The 20,989-nt window shown below is 43.8% G+C and overlaps 1 protein-coding gene across 1 annotated transcript in view; it reads right to left on the bottom strand.

The window, feature by feature from the left end:
• CACNG4 (calcium voltage-gated channel auxiliary subunit gamma 4) overlaps positions 1-20,446 on the bottom strand; it is a 62,763-nt gene extending 42,317 nt beyond the window's left edge. The window contains exon 1 of the mRNA XM_073310738.1: positions 20,032-20,446. Coding sequence (XP_073166839.1) covers positions 20,032-20,254 — 223 coding nt within the window. The 5' untranslated portion in view covers positions 20,255-20,446. The remainder of the gene's footprint in view (positions 1-20,031) is intronic.
• Positions 20,447-20,989: the final 543 nt, after the last annotated feature.

Here is a 20,989-nt window from a genome sequence, read left to right as displayed (position 1 = left end):
GAGAACATTTCCTCCATGGCAACAAGACTGGTGTTCCAAGAATTAGATTTCCACAATGCCCTTGGGCCTCGCTTTGACGTCGTCATAGTTCCACAGCACAACCCCCCTGCCCTCCCCCTCACACACACGAGGCTAGCATAAATAGAGTACATAATATCAACCAATACAGAAAAAGGCTACTTGGTAGTTAATTTATTAAAAAACATATTATTAAAATCACTTTACCAAAGCAGCATTCCAAACTGTAGCTGAAAAAATGCTTGTGAATGGAAAGCAAAAACACATTCCACCATTCAAACTTGTTTAATCTGCCTTTGAAATGGGTTTTTTAGCCCAGCTGCTGAGCATTAGTATGGTAACGCATTTGTCCAAATCTGTTCTCGGTGTAATTCCACTAGAGTCAATGGAGTTAAACTACAGATCATTTGGTCCTTTTAAGCAAAGTGTAGTTTTCTCCCTAGATCGTTATTGAATGCAACTGAGAGAGATCCCTGCCGCTGTCAGGAAGGCATGCTGAAGTGGTCATCATATCTCAGGTGAATAACAAGAATGAAAACCAGAGGCTCTGCAGTTTTACAACTTAAAAGAAGTCCCCCAAGGCTCTCAGCCACACCACTCATCACTAACTGACCCAAACCTGGCAGCACGACTATTTTGAGTTCAAATCTTCCTGTTTGACAAGCAATGTACTGCTGCTTTTACATTACCAGAGATCTGCCTGTAGGAACTGCTTAAAGATACCAATACTTGCTGTGCCTACCTCCCCAGGCTATTGGAAGGCATAAGTACAGACACATCTGCAAAGTATGGTAAGAGCCTTTGATAGCAAACACTTGTAAAAGTACAATAGAAGGAAGGATGGCCTTGTGGTCACAGCACTGAATGGGGACTAAGGAGCTGTGGATTTGGTTCCTTGATTCTGCCACAGCTTGCGTTATGTTGGGCAAGTGACTTAGGGGCAGATTTTTAAATGGATTCAGGGGCCTAAAATTGGAGATAGGTACTTAGTGGTAGTTTCAAAAGTCCCTAGGTACCTAACTCCCATTGATGTGGGCTAAGGGGATGTTTAACTGCCATGGAGACATTGGCTGCAGCCCCAGTTCTGGGACCCTCCTAACTTGCCTGGGCTCCAGCCTGAGCCTGAACACCGACACTGCAATTAAACAGCCCCTTAGCCCAGCCCCATGAGCCCGAGTCAGCTGGCACAGGCAGCCACAGGTTTCCAGTTGCAGTGTCAACACACCCTCAGAGGCTACAGAGCCTGGGAAGCTTACATATAGCTACCAGCTAGCTGCTCTAAACTGGGAGTCTCTCAGTTAAAGACAGAGTGGAGCAGCATTTGGTGAGGTGAATTATTGCCTGACCTAGCTTGGCTTAGGGGGAGAAGATTGAACCCTATAGAGTTACAGCCTTATAGATATCCAGCGTATGGATATTTTATTTGCTGATCCCCATCCCTGTATCACTTTAGATATAGGCTATGGACATATGTTTCACCAGCAACTGAGAGGACCGGTCAGCTATTAACCCAAGGGCTGGACTGCGGGTAGCTGGGAACTTCCCCAGGGTTTGTTTGTCGGCAGAGATGCTGCCATTTCTCAAGCTCTGAAGGGTCCAGGTGACACACACTACAGACAATGATCACGCTATAAAGATGGAGATATCAACCCTGAGAGAAGATCAGAGGGGAATGTGTTTTGGTGTTGGAGGCTAAAGTATAGAAAATGTTATGTTGAAACCTTGCATTTGAATGTCTCTAAAGAAAACAAAAGCAGGAAGGTCTGTATAAATGTACACCAGTGGATTTACTGTTTAATAGCTTTTGTTTAAAAGTTATTCCCAGTATTCCAAATACTACTTACAGTATTTTATACTACTTACAACGTGTTTTTTGTGCATTTAGTTTTACTAGGAAAGTGTACGGTGCTCGCTCTCTGAAACTGACAGGGAACTATTCCCATCCATTTACCAGGGTTTTATATACAACAGCCCTGAGGTTTAACTCTGTGTAATGCTGTTGGAAATGTCCTGAAAAGACTGAACTCCAGCCTGTGCTTCAGCAAAGAGTTAAATTGCGGTGCAGGAAGAAGGGGAGTGTAAAGTCATACCCAATATTGCTGGCACACCCTCTCTCCCCGTGGCATTCGTTGGGAAACAAATCAGAACATTATCTTGTGTATTGCTCTGAATTAAAAGGCTACATAAACATGTTGCAAACAAGTGACCCGTTATTTCTGGTTTTATCAAGAACCGGGAAGAAATAGTAACAAATGGTTACAAATGGATCTAGCATGATTATATCAACTTGATTGCTAGACTTTGCACGGTAGCAGATGACTGACACAATAGTTATAATGTACAGACCTTTCTACATTAAACTTTGGGTCTCTAAATAATATCTTGTCATTTATCTTTCTAAATATGTTGTCTTTGATACAAGCAAGAATAGAGGACTAGATGCCAGTCATTTACAATATCCTACTGAAGTTAAACAATGAAAAAACGGTAAGTAGAGGTGGGCCTGAACCAAAATCCTGGATCAAAGCACAAAATCAGTGTCATAGTTCAAGTCAACTGAACCTGTACTTCCCCTTTGTGGCCCAGCAAAGGGCACCCAACCCTCAGGCTTCCAGCTCCCCAGCCATTGCCTTTTTTGGGTGGAGACACGTGACCCCTTCCCTTCTGACTGGGGTATTTCGAGGCTGCACAGTTCCCTACCTTCTTCACTGTGCATTTCCCAGCACAGACAGGTTGCCAAGGACACCTCTTGGCTTCCTCTTCAGAGATGGTTAACAGGTGTAAATGCTCCAGTCATAAGTACTACACAACACTTTACTTATCAGGTGAAAAAGCATGGCAGAGAAAACATATTAAAAACAATGAAAGAACCTACACGCACGCTAAAGAGCTCACCAGAGTCCACCCCAAGCCTAACATGGGCTCTGGCAGGACCAGGGCTTCAACCCCCCACCCAAGGGGCATTCCTTCTGGTTACCAAGGCCATGGTTACACGTACAGCACCGCAGTGGCTGTGCGGCTGCAGCACATTTGGTGAAGATGCTCTCTGCCGACTGGAGAGAGCTCTGCAGTTGGCATAATTAAATCACCTCCACAAATGGCAGAAGCTACGTTGGCGAGAGGAGCTCTCCCACTGACATAGCGCTGTCCACACCCTGCTGAGCAACATGAGTTGGACCCACATAGGCTGTAGTGTAGACACAGCCCAAGTCATCACAGCTTCAGCTTGGAACAAGCACCCAGTCTTCTGGGGACTCAGTAGGCCCAGTCCGCCCAACCCTACCCTAAGGATTGTAGCCCTCCATGGACCAGAGGGTCCTGTCCAGGTGTATAACCAGCGTATAACCAGGCTATTTATCCAACACTCCTTTCTTTGTTGGTCCTTGGAGAATCCAGTCTGAACTAGTAAATGCAAACCTCTCCGGGGGGTAGCTTGAAAGGGCTGCTAATGGAAGAAGTATATTAGCATCCCCCTCCCTACTAGAGACGGTACAGATAATGCCACAATAATACATATACAATTGCATTTTTACTACAATGTACCCCCCAAAGGTATTAACCCGACTTCAATAAGGTTTAACTCAATTGAATCAGGTCCTGTCAGTCTGTTGCACTCAGGACTCATATTTGAATTTTGCAAAGAGAGCCAATCTTAACTGTGGCCAAACCAAACCCTGGGTCTAATCACTTCTGGACTTTGGAGTGTTTGAAATCTAGAGTCCACATTTGTATGTTGAGCCCAGCTCGAATCATACACCCTGAGATCTGAGATACTGTGGTAATAGTGGTCATAAAAGTATGCGAGCGCCTCCCAATCTTTAATGTATTTATGCTCATACCACCCCTGTGAGGTAGGGAAAGGCTATTATCCCCATTTTACAGATGGGAAACTGAGGCATGAGGGCTCAGGTCCTCAAAGGGTATTTAGGTGCCTAGCACCCATTGACTTTTAATGAGAACTAAGTGCCTAAACACCTTTGAGGATCTGGGCCTAAATGACTTGCCCAAGGTCACACAGGACATCTGTGGCAGAGCAGGGAATTGAACCAGAGCTCCTGAGGCCCAGTCTAGCACTAGACCATTCTTCCGCTCTTGTGGATCTGACAGGTCTACTCCGAAACTACTGAATTCATTCCTCGGCATGAAGATAGCAACAAATGAGAGGGGATTTCAGAGAGTGATAATAAAATAATACCTAGTTTTTATTTAACACATTTCATTTATAGCTCTCAATGCACTTTACATTACTGCCATCTTACATAGGGGAAAGAGGGAGGTGACGTAGCTTGCCCAGGTCAGCCAGTGGGCCAGTGGCAGAACCAGGGATAGAACCCAGAGAAGAGCAACTAAAACAATGAAAGGGGAGGAGGACACCAATTTGTAAGAACTAAAAATATTCACATCTTGGCTAAGTGTGAAGTGTAAGCAACAAAGAGCTATTTAGTAGTAAACCAAAGGACCCTAACTAGGAATAATGGGATGAAATTAAGATTAGGAAAATTTAGGACATATTTTAAAAAAAATAATCTTCATTATGGTGAGATTAAATTGTGGAATAGTCTCTTCAAACAAGATGGTGGAAGCTCCATCTCTTGGGCAATATACCTAGTCGACGTCACAAATGACACACTGGATGGACTATTCCTGCACGGCCAGGATTATGGGCTTAGATCACGTGTGTTTTCTAGCTTTAACATCTGTGATGCCGAGCTTTCAGAAAAACCCGGTTATCAGTAGACTATAGGGAGGGGCAACAAAAATAACTCACTGTGCTTGATAAAAATGTTTAACTACCCATTCAGCTTTCCATTAACCCATGCACCTGGACTTTAACTAATACCAAAGAATGTGCCCAGTGAGTGCAACAGAAAACATTTTTATGTAAGAGGAGGTGAACATCACTAAAAATCAGAGCGCCTTTGTACGGCATGCCAAACTGCTGAAGCGAAAAAATGTCTTCAGTGAAAGGGCTCAGATGTGAGCATGTTTCAATGCACAGCTCCAGGAAAAACTCTGATGATAAATGTGAGCTTGTAATCGTTGCTTTTCAGTGGGAAGTGAAGCCGGAAGGGGAAGTGGGAAGGATCGTGCTGGCTAATTGAAGCTTACATTGTCATTCAAGCACTGCATTTTAATTATAAGCTGGTGATGACACACATGTCACTTAGTTCGCATCCAGTTTTAAGCATGCGTATGTGTAAAAAATGTCAAATAATAATTTACTATTGTGATCATGTTCATTACCCTACACTATGTCTCCCAGGCACATGTATAATGACATGTTGATACATGTTAATTCTAATGCCTCTTTTAATATAGGGCTTAAACACACATTTAGGGCCAAATTCTGTGCCAGATGGCCACCAAAACAGGTACACATTAATGCTATAAAGGCAACATAAGCATGTGGCCATACTACAGCCATCTGCAGCCCTCTCAGTGCAGGTTATTCCTGTCAGTCCTGCCCCAGAATGCCCCTCTGTATCTTCATCTGCAGTGTGGTTGCTCTACAGATTTGGGCCCTCATCCCAAAAAGTCTTACACATTTGCTCCATTTTATGCATGTGAGCAGTCCTATTGATCCTGCAAAGCTAAGCATGTGCTGGCTTTTTGAAGAATCAGGGCCTTAGCGAGGATTTGGAATCCAGCTGGAAGATTTCTGGCCTCTATTTCCTTCTCTGCAGGGTTCTGCTGTGCCCAAAGACTCTGTTTCCAGCCAGGATTTCACCCTTTTAGATACCGAGATGTATGTAAAATGGGAAATTGACTACAGATAGCTACAAAGTCAGTCTTGAAAAATCAGGACAAGATCTCGAATAAAAATAAGGGAAAGCATTGTAAAAAGCAGGTTTTCAGAGTAAATCTCCTTCAATCACATTGGATAGATCAACAAGGGCAGCTGTTTTTTAATTTATTTGATATCAAAATTGATATCAAAATATAAATTAGACTTCCCATTAATAAAAAAATAAGAGGTAGTAGGTTCCAACTGAATCTTCTGAGTGATTATCATTAGAAAATGTACTCGGAATGCAGTATTTGTTATTACTATTGCATGCTACATATTTTACATAGCGCCGTTCATCTTAAAGGATTCTAAAGCACTTTGCAAACAATATGCATCTGCTACCACTGAAAAAGCAGCACAGCACACTAGCAAGGGGTACGGTGCATAGCCCAACAGAGGGGAAATTTTGTCTAGTTACAGGGCAAACACTTACACTAACGAAAAGTGCCACAGGATCTTTAATTCCTATATGGAACAGATCGAGCCTTAGATTTTAAGGCTTCGGGTAACATTTCCAAAGGCTCCTAAGTCACTTACATGCTTAAGCCCCATTTGGTGTTCAATTAAAAGTCACTTTTGAAAATAGGCTCCTAAGTCACTTAAGCACTTTGAAAATTTTACTCGCTCTCGCTGTAAATACCTGAGCACTCAATCTATGCTCAGATTCTATGCAGTAGAACCCCTATTTTACAAACTCACTGGGGACTGAGGAGTTCATAAAACTGAGAACCTCATAAAATGGAACATCTCAAAATTAGGGTCGGTATAGTGCATAAGTTGAAGTATGGTGCACTGCATCACTTTCTTCTTCCTTCAAAGCTATTTCTAATGCACATAAGCCATCATCAGAATGTGAAGGGACGTCTCCTTGTTCTTCACTGATATCACTTGTTATGTCATTTTCTTTCTTTTAGGGAAAATGGTTCATATCCTAGTCATTTGTAAGATTAGTGTTGATACAATTAAGGGTCCACTGTACTACAGAAGGGTGAACAGATGAGTCTCACAGGCTAAGATTTGAAGCTGAGGTTACAAGAAGCCGCTTCCAATCTGTTACTTAGATGACAGAGTTAATATTCTTTCTATTATTAATTTTATATGCTCTGTGTGTGGTAATATTCCTTATTATTATGGTTGCCTAATACTTCTCATTGCAAAACCCTCTTTTCAGTTGCTTATAACTTTGCCAAATGTTAACCATTTGGGCTGAAATTTTTGATATTGGGTGTCTTCCTTGGGCTGAATTTTGTTTGGAAACTGTCAGCCAAAATGGTTCAGCCATTTTGGAGAATGAGACTAGGGGAAAATACATGGTTTTGTAATAAGAAAAGGAGTACTTGTGGCACCTTAGAGACTAACCAATTTATTTGAGCATAAGCTTTCGTGAGCTACAGCTCACTTCATCAGATGCATATCGTGGAAACTGCAGCAGACTTTATATATACACAGAGAATATGAAACAATACCTCCTCCCACCCCACTGTCCTGCTGGTAATAGCTTATCTAAAGTGATCATCAGGTGGGCCATTTCCAGCACAAATCCAGGTTTTCTCACCCTCCACCCCCCCACACAAATTCACTCTCCTGCTGGTGATAGCCCATCCAAAGTGACAACTCTTTACACAATGTGCATGACAATCAAGTTGGGCTATTTCCTGCACAAATCCAGGTTTTCTCACATCCCCCCCACCCCCATACACACACAAACTCACTCTCCTGCTGGTAATAGCTCATCCAAACTGACCACTCTTCAAGTTTAAATCCAAGTTAAACCAGAACATCTGGGGGGTGGGGGTAGGAAAAAACAAGAGGAAACAGGCTACCTTGCATAATGACTTAGCCACTCCCAGTCTCTATTTAAGCCTAAATTAATAGTATCCAATTTGCAAATGAATTCCAATTCAGCAGTTTCTCGCTGGAGTCTGGATTTGAAGTTTTTTTGTTTTAAGATAGCGACCTTCATGTCTGTGATTGCGTGACCAGAGAGATTGAAGTGTATACAGACTAACACGGCTGTTACTCTGAAACCCATGGTTTTGTAATGTTACATTACTGCTGATGACCTTTTCTTTTACGAGTTCCATTGGCCCCATGCTTTGAAAAAGGGACTTTTGAAATTTGGCAAGGGAGTGACTTGTGGGTCAGGGATATGCTTTTTGCTGTCCCTGTGAAAATCCACCAAAATGTGTCCATCTTATTTAAAAAAAACACCTGAGCTTTCCCGTGTTCAGTAGAGACTTCGATTTTAGCTAAAATCTCCAAAGATTCTGTGCACGAATAGCATGCTCAGGCTTCTCACAGTTCCTCCCAGTGTTGAGCAGACTACATCTCCAGAGAGCAACTGAGCACGCTCTATCTCCTGACAGCTCCTAGGAGTGGCTGGACTGTGCATGTGCTATCCCCAAAGGGTGGCTGGGCAAACAAACAGGGGACAAGGAGCTGGGGTGAAGTGGGGGGCGGGGGGACAGGGAATGGCTGGGCAAGAAGACTGGAAGTGGTAGCAAGGGGAGACTCAGACCGGGATGGGGAGTAGAGAGGCATGAGACTAGGTCTTTCTGGGTAAGGAACAAAGGATGGGGATCAGCAGCATGAGGAGTGGACAGTGGGCCTGGCTAGGTTAGGAGAATGGGACTAGGATGAGGAGCCGGGAATGGGGAAGAGACAGCACTGTCACTGGGCAGAAGGGGGGGTCATGCTTGGGGAGAATGGGCAGAAGGGGGGGTCATGCTTGGGGAGAATGGGCAGAAGAGTCAGTGCTCCCTAGAGCACACTCCCCTCCACAGCCTGGAATAGATCCCTGAGTCTCACCATTCGTCTGTTGTCTGCAAATACCTGTGAAACCCACCAGCAAAGTGTCTTATGCGCTGATCCACACAGAGGATAACAACCTACTATTGCTATCAGTTATTCAAGTGACAGAGGTCTCTGCACTGGCGCTAAAGGTTCCAACCATGTTGATGACCTATGTGGGTGTCAATATGAAGGCAACCTTACTTCTGGCATATTCTAACTTTTGATTGCTTGACTTCACAAACTTAATAATGTTTTTATAAACATTCTATGCGTGTTATATTAATGTTATATACAGTATAATTCTAGTTTTGCAAATTCTCTTTATCCAAAAATTCTAGTTATCCAAATCCACAGTGTGTCCCCCATGGAGCCTTATGATGGATCAAAAGTATCAAAATAGCACTTCTGTTTATCCAAATGCCAAGTTATCCAAAAGTTTTCAATATTCGCTGGGCCATACGGACAACCAGAAATGTACTATATACACATTCATACAAACATGCATATATATACACACACCCTTTATACACGATAGTGATATTAGTTACATAGCACTAAAAGTGTACAAGGGCACTTTACAAATAGTCACTCGCCCAACTCCAAAGAGCTTGCAATCTCACTATATGATGTACAGATGAGTGATTGAGGAGAAGGGATGACAAAAAGCAAGGCAGTTCTCACACAAAATTATCCAGAATTTTTTGATAATAGCAATCAACATTATTCGCTGAGCTATAAAATAAGTATATTTGATATGTTTTAGATTTGATTTCAGTTAGACATTGCTCCTCCAGGCAATATCCTGTTTCAAGTCATAACTGTGACATGTCCTGGTTTCTATTTAATGCCTCACAGCAACCCTACATAAACTGTGCCTTTGGGAAACAAATAAGGCAGAATAAACAGTCTAAATCTCATTAAATGTCACAATTTGGGAGAAGAGAGAATGTTCAGTCGTCCATATTCAATACTAAAATGAATTATTTAAGGCATAAGAACATAAGAAAACTGATCTGAAATCTCCTGTATAAAAACGGGCAATGGCTTAAAACCAGTTATTAACTAAAACTGGGGAAAAAATGAATGTGAAGTGAGGCTGGAGCTTTGTTCAACAGAGAATGTTTTCTTCTCCTGAATATCTTTGAAATATTCAGCACTATTGAGTTAATGGGATCAGCTAAAGGAGAAACATTCAAATGGCATAACCCAGAGGCACAAACCAAGGTAGCAATTCAATGGGAGAATACGCAAAAAACAATAAACGGGATTAATTTAAACCAGGATTGACAATCTGTGGGAAAATGCATTGTTCCATAATAGTTCCTCTCTTCCTTTGTCATATGCTTCCTGCCCCCCAACCCTCATGTTTATGTTACTGCTGCATCCTTTAGATATATAATTAGATACATGGTAACTTTGACTTATTTTGAAGAATGTGAAGTATTATTTAAAAGTAAACAGAACGCTGCATAAACACACTGGAGATGAAGCAAAAGAGGTGGAGAAAACAGATGCAAGAACACATGTGAGGCAACAGACCAACCTTCAATAACTCTGTGATCAGAACTTTGTTGGTTGCCAGAGAAGAGACCAAGGAGGCTTGAGAATAAAGAGGAACTACAGATCCTTGGCTTTCTACCTGGGGCAGAATGGTCTTTGTTGGGTTGTGTCATGAAAGAATCTTGCAGTCACTGAAAGTTAATTTTGAAGCCACCTTTTTTACAGAGGAAAAGTTATAACACATGAACAAGAAGAAGTAAAAAGGCAGGGCTGAACAATGGTGCGTGTATAACCACACACTGGCAGAGGGCCAGATTCACTGGCAGGGTAAGTGGATAAGACGTCACCGAATTTGAGCCAAAGTCTATTAAAACTGGCAAAATAAATAAATAAAACAACCAGAAATCCAGTTTGAAGGGAAATCTATCTCCAGTCCACCTAGGACCAGCAAAAGTTACTTACAGATGTGTGGAAGGCTATTATGAAAGAACAGATAGACAGAAGCCATTCTCTACTTCGTAACTCTAACTGTCTTCTATCAAGGTAAAACAAAGAGATGTATCTTGGGAACAGAGAACAAATGACTGGAACAAATAAAGAAAATGCAGGTCAGGGAGACCTGGAAAATGAAGAGACAGGACTAAATCAATCATGTTTTGACAAACCAAAATGAACATAAAAAGACAGACATATTGGCACAAGGTAGAAAATGAGAGCCAGTGAAAAGATAGAGAAGACACATTACCGTATTTGGAAATTAAATTCTTTTTGATTGTGCTTCAGTAGTTCATTGACGTCAGTGGAAGATGAGGGAGCTCAATACTTAACAGCTAGGGGTCCTATGAGCAGATAGACTTACTTATTATTACAAAGCCTGTGCTGTTCTTCAACGATTGCTTCCATGTAACGGTTCTTGGGGAAGATTCACTGAAACACTCCAGCTGCCTTGTGCTACTATGATTGAAATGGCTGTTTAAACTGGCGTTACAGCTGCCTTGTGTTGCTGGAGTGGAGCAAAGTAACCAGATCAGAGGGGTGATAAAATAATGGGTTTTTTTTCTGTACAGCACTTATAAATATGTTTCAGTCTCTCAGATATACTGACAAGTGTGTGTTTAGTTTGTTTATTCTACTACCCCTTTGTCTGACACCTTGGCATCTCTCGGTAAGAGTCTGGCTGCTGAACCTGCAACATCATAAATATGAGTGCCAGGAAATTTAAAATGAAGATAAGCACAAAGCAAAGTTAAATTCTGAAACAGGCCCAGTATTCCAGTGTGACAAAAAATATTAGGAAGTATGATTTTTGTAATGAGATGATTCCTGGCTCAGAAAAGCAGAACTGGAAAGAGACGTTTTACTGAACAGGTGGGGCCCATTTTTCTCTTACTTACACCAGCTTTATACTGGCATAATTCCACTGACTTCCAAGAAAATACCCCAAATTTACATGAGTGTAAGGAAGAGGAGAATCAGGCTGTGAATGTTTAGGGCCAGATCCTGTCTCTCGAAATCTGCATGCTTAAATGCAAAGTTCCAGTGGATTTATGCTTCGTATAATGACAGGAGAACTTTCATAGAATCTATGTCCAGAGAGACCATTAGATCCCAGAGGTTCTCAAACTTTTCTTATTGCGTACCTCCTTCCAGATCTACCAGCTTCCTTGCTACCCCCTTCTAGATGTACCAGCTCCCCGCATACCCCTACCCTTCTCATCACTGATAACTTTGTGTGTTCTTCTTAACACTACATGTCATTAGCCATTTGTCCATAATTCACTGTGAAGTACAGATAGTTATAGTGCGACGTATACAACCAACCCCCACTCCCCCACGGCCCTAAATTCTCAGTTGGACTGGACAGAAGCTGGGCAACTGAACCCATGCTGTATGGTGACTGGATGTAAGGGCTCTGTATGACAGCATCTCTGTGTATCTGTGTTCTCATTGGTACATCTTGAAGGAAATTAACTACCGTATTTTATATAACACATTCCCAAAGAATTTTAAAGTTTTGTCTGAGTAGCCCATTGTGAAAATGCAATTAATAAATAAAATTCACCATGACATAATTGCTACTGTGTGCCCCCGAGAGATGGCTCATGCACCCCCCCACACCCACCCAGGGATATGCATACCACAGCTTGGGAACCCCTGAAGACTGACCTGAAACTTTTACTACCAAGGCACATTAATATAATATTTACCATTTTATAGGAAACTATGCAAACAAAATACTTAATTCACCTATACTGTGTACTCACCTTTGTTGAGCAACTGTATAATCTTATTGCCTATCTTTCCCCACCACCTCTTCCCTGTTGTTATTGTTGTGTTATGGCAGCATCTAGAAATCTAAACTCAGACTGGGGACCCACTGTATTAGATGCTGTACAAACACAGAGGGCTTGTCTCCACCTACTGGTGGATCGACACTGCAGCAATCGATCCACTGGGGGTTGATTTAATGGGTCTAGATCACTAAATTGACCGCCGATCACTCTCCTGTCAACTCCGGCACTCCACCGGAACAAGAAGCATAAGGTAAGTCGACGAGAGAGTTTCTCCTGTTGACTCAGCATGGTGTAGACACCCCAATAAGTCGATTTAAGGTACGACCTAAGGTTATTCACACAGCTGGAGTTGCGTAACTTAGGTTGCCTTAATCCCGTAGTGTAGACCTGCTCACAGTAATAGACTGTCCCTGCCCCAAAGACCTTATGATCTAAACAGACAAGACAGACAAAGTAAAAAAGTACTGTTATCCCTGATGTACAGATGGGCAACTGAGGTACAGAAAGATTAAATGACTTTCCCAAGGTTATATAGCAAATTAGCAAATCTCTGGATGGTAGAACCTAGATCTCCTGATTCCCAGCCCAGTGCCTTAATCATAAGACCATCCTTTATCCTGCTGCTCTGTTTGCCTTTTTGTTGTCTCATGTATGAAAGTAGCTGGTCAGCTCTTTGGCATGCAGGCCATGTATGATTTGTCTCTGCTGCCAAGCACCTAGCAGACTTTTGGCCTTAGTTGCAGTTGAAGGCATAGGTTCAGCCATTGGGTTGAGGGGATGGGAGGGGAGGCGTAGTCCCTGGCCATTTCTTGCTGTCTCTATTGATGTAAAGCTTGCTGTGGTTCTAGGATGGATACATTCTCACATCTACTCCCCACCCCCAACTTTTTAATGTGGTTTATGGTGCTCAGCATCTTGCAGGATACAGCCCAAAGTCAGTGTTTAACCTATGCAACTCACGCTGTATAACAGCAGAGACATCTAGTTAAGCTTTCTTATGCCAATCATGTGTCCTTTCTGACTGACGCAGCCAGAGTGGATTTCCTAGCCACTGCCTTGCCATATATAACATAGATTAGTACAGTAAATGTGATCAGCATCACATAAGAAATAAGCAGTCTTTTGCAATTGTGACAGGTTTCAGAGTAGCAGCCATCTTAGTCTGTATCCGTAGAAAGAAAAGGAGGACTTGTGGCACCTTAGAGACTAACAAATTTATTTGAGCATAAGCTTTCGTGAGCTATAGCTCACTTCATCGGATGCATTCCGTGGTAAAAGTAAGTGGTAAAAGAGGAAAATACCACTGAATGAATCCGATGAAGTGAGCTGTAGATCACGAAAGCTTATGCTCAAATAAATTTGTTAGTCTCTAAGGTGCCACAAGTCCTCCTTTTCTTTTTGCAATTGTGTAACCCAGGTCACTGAGACATATGTAGGACCAGAAAAATATAACTCCATATTTGTCTACATTCTCAGTTCCTGTTAGAGATTGTTCCGGTCACAAACTACTGGCATATAGCTATATGACACACCCCCTCTACGACTGCCTACTGTATACGTTATATATAACACACCACCACAATATGTAGTTAACCAACTATGTATAATTTGTTGTATCCTTGACTCTTCCCACATATGATATTCTGAAACTATTAAATAAAATGAATATTATCCATATTACAGCTTTCACAGATGAAAAAAAACTTTAACATCTGGATTACAGATATACTTCCATTAGTTTATGGCCTCCAGGGAGTGTCACTAATGCACACAATGTCCTTGGTTTTGCTCTGGGATCTCTGACTTCCTAAAAGCTATGTAAAGAAATCCTGTGTAGCCTGATACTCCCTATTGGCAATATACCCAATTGAAGAGGGTAAATTAATCCACCAACGAATAAGTCACATATGCAATAAATTGACTCCTAATCTACATGTTTCATACACCAATGTAGGAAAAACTGATGTGCTAAATCCATGCTGTATTTTGAGATCTGCCATTGCAAATGACGAAGGAAGCACATGTACAGACCCTCGGTTTTTTTAGGGAACAGATGGATCCTCTAGTATAGTTTCTGCTAGCAGCTCCTCTAACACAGCCTTTCCCAGTTTTTAAAGACACACAGTGTGATGATCTGAGGTCAGAAATTAGAAGAGCTTTAAACTCTGTTTCCAAACAAGCCGCTTCAAGCTCAGAAACTCTATCTAGCAAGCAAAATGCCATAAATAGAAAAATTAGCTTAAAAAGTCTGTCAAAAATAATTCACCCAGCTTCTGGCAAGTTTCTACTGCACAAGTGCTACAAGGATAATACTGGACTCATAAGAACCATGGTTAAAACTGATCCATGCAGCACAAATTCTTTAACATCGTGAGGGGGAAGTGATGTGTTTTAATCATAAGCAAAAAGAGGGGGAATCAGAAAAATGCATGGACTGGAAGGGAATGACGATCTGGGCTGATTCTCAGAGCCCTTCTCAAGTGTGTTTTGTTTTGTTTTAAAACATTTGGTGCTAAATGTTCAAGTCTCAGCCGTACCTGCAGAATATGTACTGTGCCCAAGAAATAGTTTATTGCACACTCATAAGTACTGCATGATATATTCACTCATCTTTGTGTTCTCCACGTACAGCTATCTACTTGCACAGCATGAGGATAGGCTCATATGAACAGAGCATTTTGAGATGGAAAAGTGTTCATGATTTACTTGTCTGAGTAAGGACCATGAACTTGCTTTTACAGGATTCACCTTGGATGGTAACTTCCTTTTATGTGCTTGCCTCAAACACTGTACAAGTACATTTTCTTTTGCTTGCAAGGATGTTCCCGGAAGCAGAACATGTCACAAATACCCAAGTGAATGTGCATTCATGCATGCCAGACGTGTTGCAGACAATTGTGCAACTAGGCATTTGTGCAAATGCTTGAGCCATAAGTGATTCGCTCGTGCTTGTCTCCTTTTTATAAATGTTTCAGTCATTCAGTCAAGGAGCACAAACAATACCTATGTGAATTAAGTGACCAATCACACAACACAAATAGCAAATTACAAAACAGTGAATATTCAAAGGAACAGTCACAGCAAATAGTTCAGGGGTAATCCATGCCCTGAAATGTTTAATAAAACACTCTTTGAATAATTTCAAACAACAAATACATTCCCCAATTTCCTATCCTAATGTCACGGGGCCCAGTCCTGTAAACACTGGGAGTAGTGCTGTCTCCTGTGAATAAGTCTATTGACTACAGTGTGACGATTTCAGGGACGGATATGGCGGTGGTTTTAAAATATACCACTATTTTTCTAGGTTAGGTTTCAATACACACATCAAACTAAGTGGTACTAGACATATACCATATTAGTATAAGCTACAGAAAAATGATGTGTAGCTGTATGTTTCTCTAATTTAGCTTATCTTGATTTCAGTGGGGCTATTCCTAGTAGGAAGCTTTACACCTGGTAGTGTTTGCAGGATTGAACCTATTGACCTCTCAAGGAAGATGCTCAATGGCCATTATGGAGCTATGATAAGTTACACCAGTTGAAGATCTGTCCCCTAGACTGTAACCAGATCATATCGTTAAAAGAGATTACAGTTTTAGCTACTGTTGTACTTCCACAGATTATGCAGGTTCTAGACCATTACCCTAAGATCAGTAAAAGAGGCAGGAAGCTGCAACTTCTACTATAAGTATATGTACATTACCACTGAGGAATTTTTTAACAGTTTGTTATTTAAGGATGGGTAAATTAGATATACGTATTAAATCCTTTGGGAAATAATGCTACTGACTAAAGTAGCATTTCTCAAATGCAGCCACCGTGGCTGCATGTGGCTACCAGGGGCTTTTCTTGCAGCCACAGCCTCCTGGGCAGTGATGGGGGGGCCACAAAGCAATGGCCCGCCAGTAATGATTGAGCCCTGCCCCGCTTTGGAGACACAAATGCTGGAGGAGCAGACAGCCAGTGAGTTCCCAGGGGCAGTGGGGTCAGGCTTCAGTCCTTGGGTGGTGGGTGGCAGGCTCCAGCCATGGGATTCAGGCTCCATTCCCTGACCACACAGTGGCAGGCTCTGGCCCCAAGCTCTCCCCTCCCATCACACCTGGGTCCCCGCTGCCTCCGTACCCACCATCCAGGGCTGAATTTGTTCCCAGGCTTGCCGGAACTGAGTTAGTCTGATATGAAAAGTGATATTTGTATGTTTCTTGATATTAATAGCTAGCAAGTCTTTAAAAAAGCAAGCAAAGAAGCAAAAGAAACAACAAGAAAAAAGACAAGAATCTGCAAAGCACCTTATTTGTGTTTCTATTCTGTTTAGGTCCAGTAAAGAATAGAGACAACTGTACATTACTTTTAATATTGAGTCTGCAAAAAAAAAATCCTACATAAATAAATTACAACGATTTGGCCATGTATATGTGCATATGTATTTGTTTTTCCTAAAGTTGATTAAATATTTTAGGGGAAATTGTCAGAGTGTCCAGAGGCCACCAAAAAATTTGTTGTGAGACCCCCTAAAGCCATCTAAGACCTAGTGAACCTCCAACTTCCACCCCTGAAAGAACTATGATAAAAAGACAGAAATTGTGTATTAATTGACCAGAAACTAAATTAATTTTGCATAAGTGTTATTTTAGAGTGACTGCTCTCCATAGAACTGACTAGGACAACATAATTTCAGCCCAAACAGAATCCCAACCAAAAAGAGAATTTGCCAGAGCCCAAAATTGTATTTATCTACTAGTTGCCAATTTGTTAAACAATGTGGAAAGGAAGAAAACACGACTACAGCTCAGAGAAGGCACTATCTTTTCCTGTGTGTTTCAACATTTTCTCTTTGAAAATTTGGAATTTTTCTGAGCCTTGATATGTAACAGTTTGAAATCATGTGTATACATTTTCACAGATATAGGTTAAAAATATTTTAATGGACCATTTCAACTGACCTGAAATACACTCACATCTAACACTTTATTCATGCCAGTAATTTAAGAGGTTGTTTAACAAATTTCCAGCTTATGAATGTTTACGTCTTAGATCTGTCACCGAGATAAGAGTCAGGTGGTGTTAAACCCATAAAAATAAACGAAGTGGCTTTTTATAGTGATTATGAAACAAATAAACAAAAATACCCATAAAAACAGAATTCTAAAAATGGGTCTTCAAACCAGACTACTTAAATAAAACATAAACATTCATAACCTGAAAATGTTTTCCCACTGTCTGTCTCATCAGAATTTTAAGTATTATATTATGACTTTAATAAAAGAACCATCCATGCAAACTGATTAGCTCAGATTGTCACTCATGTTTACTTGGATATCTTTTTAGACATTCCTTTATTATTTTTTAAAACATCAAAAACCTACAGTACTGAAACCAAGGTGTCATGATGTGATTTTAAACTTTGATATTTTCATGTACCTGTACAATCTATTTTCAAAGAGAATGTTTGAGAAGAATGAATAATTTGCAATGAATTATTTATGTGATGAATGTAGCCTCTCTTTCTGCTTTCTCCGTGAGCAGATATCAATTTTCTCAGATTTATGCATTCTTTGAATATGACAAATAACTTTCAGATTTTTTTACTTTGTGGTATGATCATGAATATTTGAGTGTCAATCAGTATTGCTTCATGGAGATTGGTTAGCTAAGCCACATGGTATCTGTTCTCTTCCCTGAATAGATTAATGTTCAAGCTCCAGCAACCCAAATCTTCTATATATGACTTTGCAGGTGCAAATACCTGTGCAAGTAAAATTTGATTGCTCACATCTTCAAAGCAAAAGGGGACAAAGCGTCACCACAGTGTGGACAATGTAGACAAATACTCTATTAGTGGGCGTTTATCTGCAATATTTGCCCAGCTCTCAACACTTTACTAGGTGCTTTAGTTTTGTACAAAGAGACTGATCTAGATTCAATTGAAGACAAGGTAAAAACCCTCCCACTGGTTTCCACGGAAGCAAGATTAGGCATCTAATTATGAGATTCTTTAAAGATCAAGGTGAAATGTTGGCTCCACTTAAATCAATGGCAAAAATCCCATTGATTGCAGTGAAGGCAGGGTTTCACCCCAGATATGAGGGCCCCAATCCTGCAAACTGTTCTGAGCAACTCTTGATGGGTGCTGAGGAACGTACTTTCCCAATGAAGATAGAGCCTGGAGGTCAGAAGACCAAACTTGGCCAGGACCTCAAAATTTGGCCCAATGGTTTTTAAGGGGAGTTGAGGATGCTCAGCCCCCTCCTAAAATAACCTCAGCACCGCTCAGGCTCAGACCCACATTTTCTAGCTGTAATTGAAAAAGAAAAAACAGGTGATGTGTTGGGATCCTTTCAGGAGTTGCCAAACAAAGCGTCTGTGTTTCCAATAAAACTAGGGCAGGTGTCAAACGGCTGCGATTCTTCCATGTTTTGACTGAAAAGCATTTTTCTTCTGAGACTATGATGGATATGCAACATATTTCCTGGGTAATTATTCATCGGGTAGCAAAGCAGGCCACTGCCAGAGAAAAACGATCTTCCCACGGAACCTTTACAGCAGTAGCGGAGAGGAGAAGATGACAACCGCTCCCAGGTTACAAGTGCTTCTAGGATGCCACAACTAAGAAAATAAAACCTACACTGTACTAACTGCCCGGCTCCGACTTATCGCTGCTCCTGGCTGTGTCGGTAAAGTTTCCCTTCTCCACAACCTGCCTGGGCACCGGGCAGGGTCGAGATTTCAGCGCCCCAGCAGCCCGGCTCCCCTTGCCCGCATCTGGGGCGCCTGGACCCCCCTCAGCCGGCTTCCTTCCCCACCGCCAGCCGCTCAGGGCGCTTGGCTGCCAGGGGCTGTTTCCCTCCCGTGGGGCTCCCCCGAGCGGCTCCGCGTCCCTTTACTAAGCCGACGAGCCGAGTTGGGCGGAGAAGCCGCCTTTGGCCGGAGCGGGGACGCGGCGTCCTGGCACCGTGGCGGGGTTTAGCTTGTAACTGGGACGCGGGGGGGGGGGGTGGGGGGGGTGTCTTGTTAGTCTGATTCAGATCCCATTGTTTAGACGGGGCAGCCCCTTAGGGCAGGGACCCTGTCTGTCCTCTGGGCACCGGCTGAGCACACACTGCGGGGGCTTCAGCCATGGTTCGCAGGCTCTGTCCGGAGACAAACCAACCCCCCGCCCCCGGGTCACTCTCTGTCTCTCTCTCTGTCTCTGTCTCTCGCTTTCACACCCCCCCCCCCACACACACCCCCTCCCGAGAGGAAAGGGCAGGTCCCACCACACCAGACAGGCGCCCAGCCGCACCAGTCCCTGCGTTTGCCCCGGAGAGCGGGCAGGGAGCGGGGCTCGGAGAGGGCAGCTCCCCGGGGAAGGCATCCCTGTCCCAGGTCCGGTTCCCATAGCAATCTCCGAGAGACCGGTTGCCAAGGCAACCTCCTCCTCGACCGAAGGACCGAGGCTGAGAGTCGGGCGACGTCGAGGCTCTGGCTGGCCGGGGCACAGCCCCAGCTAGGGACCCAGCCTCGTCTGTGCAGCCAGCCCGGGCCGGGAAGTTACTTTCCTGCATCTTTGCTTCCTTCCCTGTGCTCTCACCCCGCCCCCCCACCCCATCAGCCCCCCGCAGCCCCACACACCTTCCCCCCCAGCCCGGGCCGTACCTTCCAGGCAGCAGACCCGCCAGAGCCCGGAGTGAGTGAGGTCCCCCTTCGCCTTGCGGGGCTGGCTCTGCGTCTCCTCCGCGCTGAGGTTGGTCCCGTTGCAGACGTGGGCGCTGGAGTAGAGCCAGTAGTCGGTGCCGATGGCGATGGCCATGAGGCTGAAGGCGGCGAAGGCTCCCACCGTGGTCAGCAGCATCTGGACCCCACGGTCACACCACACCATGGTGCTTCATAGCCCCCCGCGCCGGCTCAGGGGGCAGCAATCGACCGAGGCAAGGCGCTGCCTTTCCCCCCGCCAGCACCGCCCACCCAGCCCGGGCATGGGGGGAAGGAAGCAATGCCCCACGTCTCCCTGGGGAGGTGCTAGCCTCCTCCGCCCCGGTGCACGGGGGGCCAGCGAGCTTGGCGGGAGAAGCTAGATCCCCCCCCCGCCTCCCTAGCCCCTCCTGCGCCGCTGGGGCCCAGAGTCCCCCCTCCAGCATCCTGCACCCCCGTGCACACCAGCCATGCCTCCCCCTGCCCAAACTCCGAGGAGCGGCTAGCTGAGGAAGCGGAGGGGGCTGCGGAGGCTCCGCCTCTCCTCGCTGGACCACTAGGTAATTCTCAGGCAGAGGCGGTGGGGCGGGGGGCGCGGACCGAGCTTGGCCCGGCGCCGGCGAGGACGCCCCAGTCCAGCTCCCGAGGGCTAACCGGGCGCCCTCGCGGCTGCAGGAGAGGCTTTGTGGAGGGTGGGTGGCCCCCAGCTGGCTCTGGGGGTGTGTGCGACACGCCCGTGTTCCACTCACTGCCAGCCCCCTGCCTGGAGCATTCACCCTCCCCTGCCCACGTTGGTGGAGCTCCTCAGTCCTCCCCCCAAGCTGCTACTCATGGGCTGTGTATGTGGAAAGAGAGCAGCCCTCCCCCCCCCCCATCATCTCCTGGTGGGCAGGGGCTGAGGAAGGGAAGTGCATGCCCAGGG

Source organism: Lepidochelys kempii, chromosome 14 (assembly GCF_965140265.1).
Source record: "Lepidochelys kempii isolate rLepKem1 chromosome 14, rLepKem1.hap2, whole genome shotgun sequence".
In the NCBI taxonomy this organism is placed as follows: domain Eukaryota; kingdom Metazoa; phylum Chordata; order Testudines; family Cheloniidae; genus Lepidochelys; species Lepidochelys kempii.
This window is presented reverse-complemented; position numbering and strand designations above follow the sequence as displayed.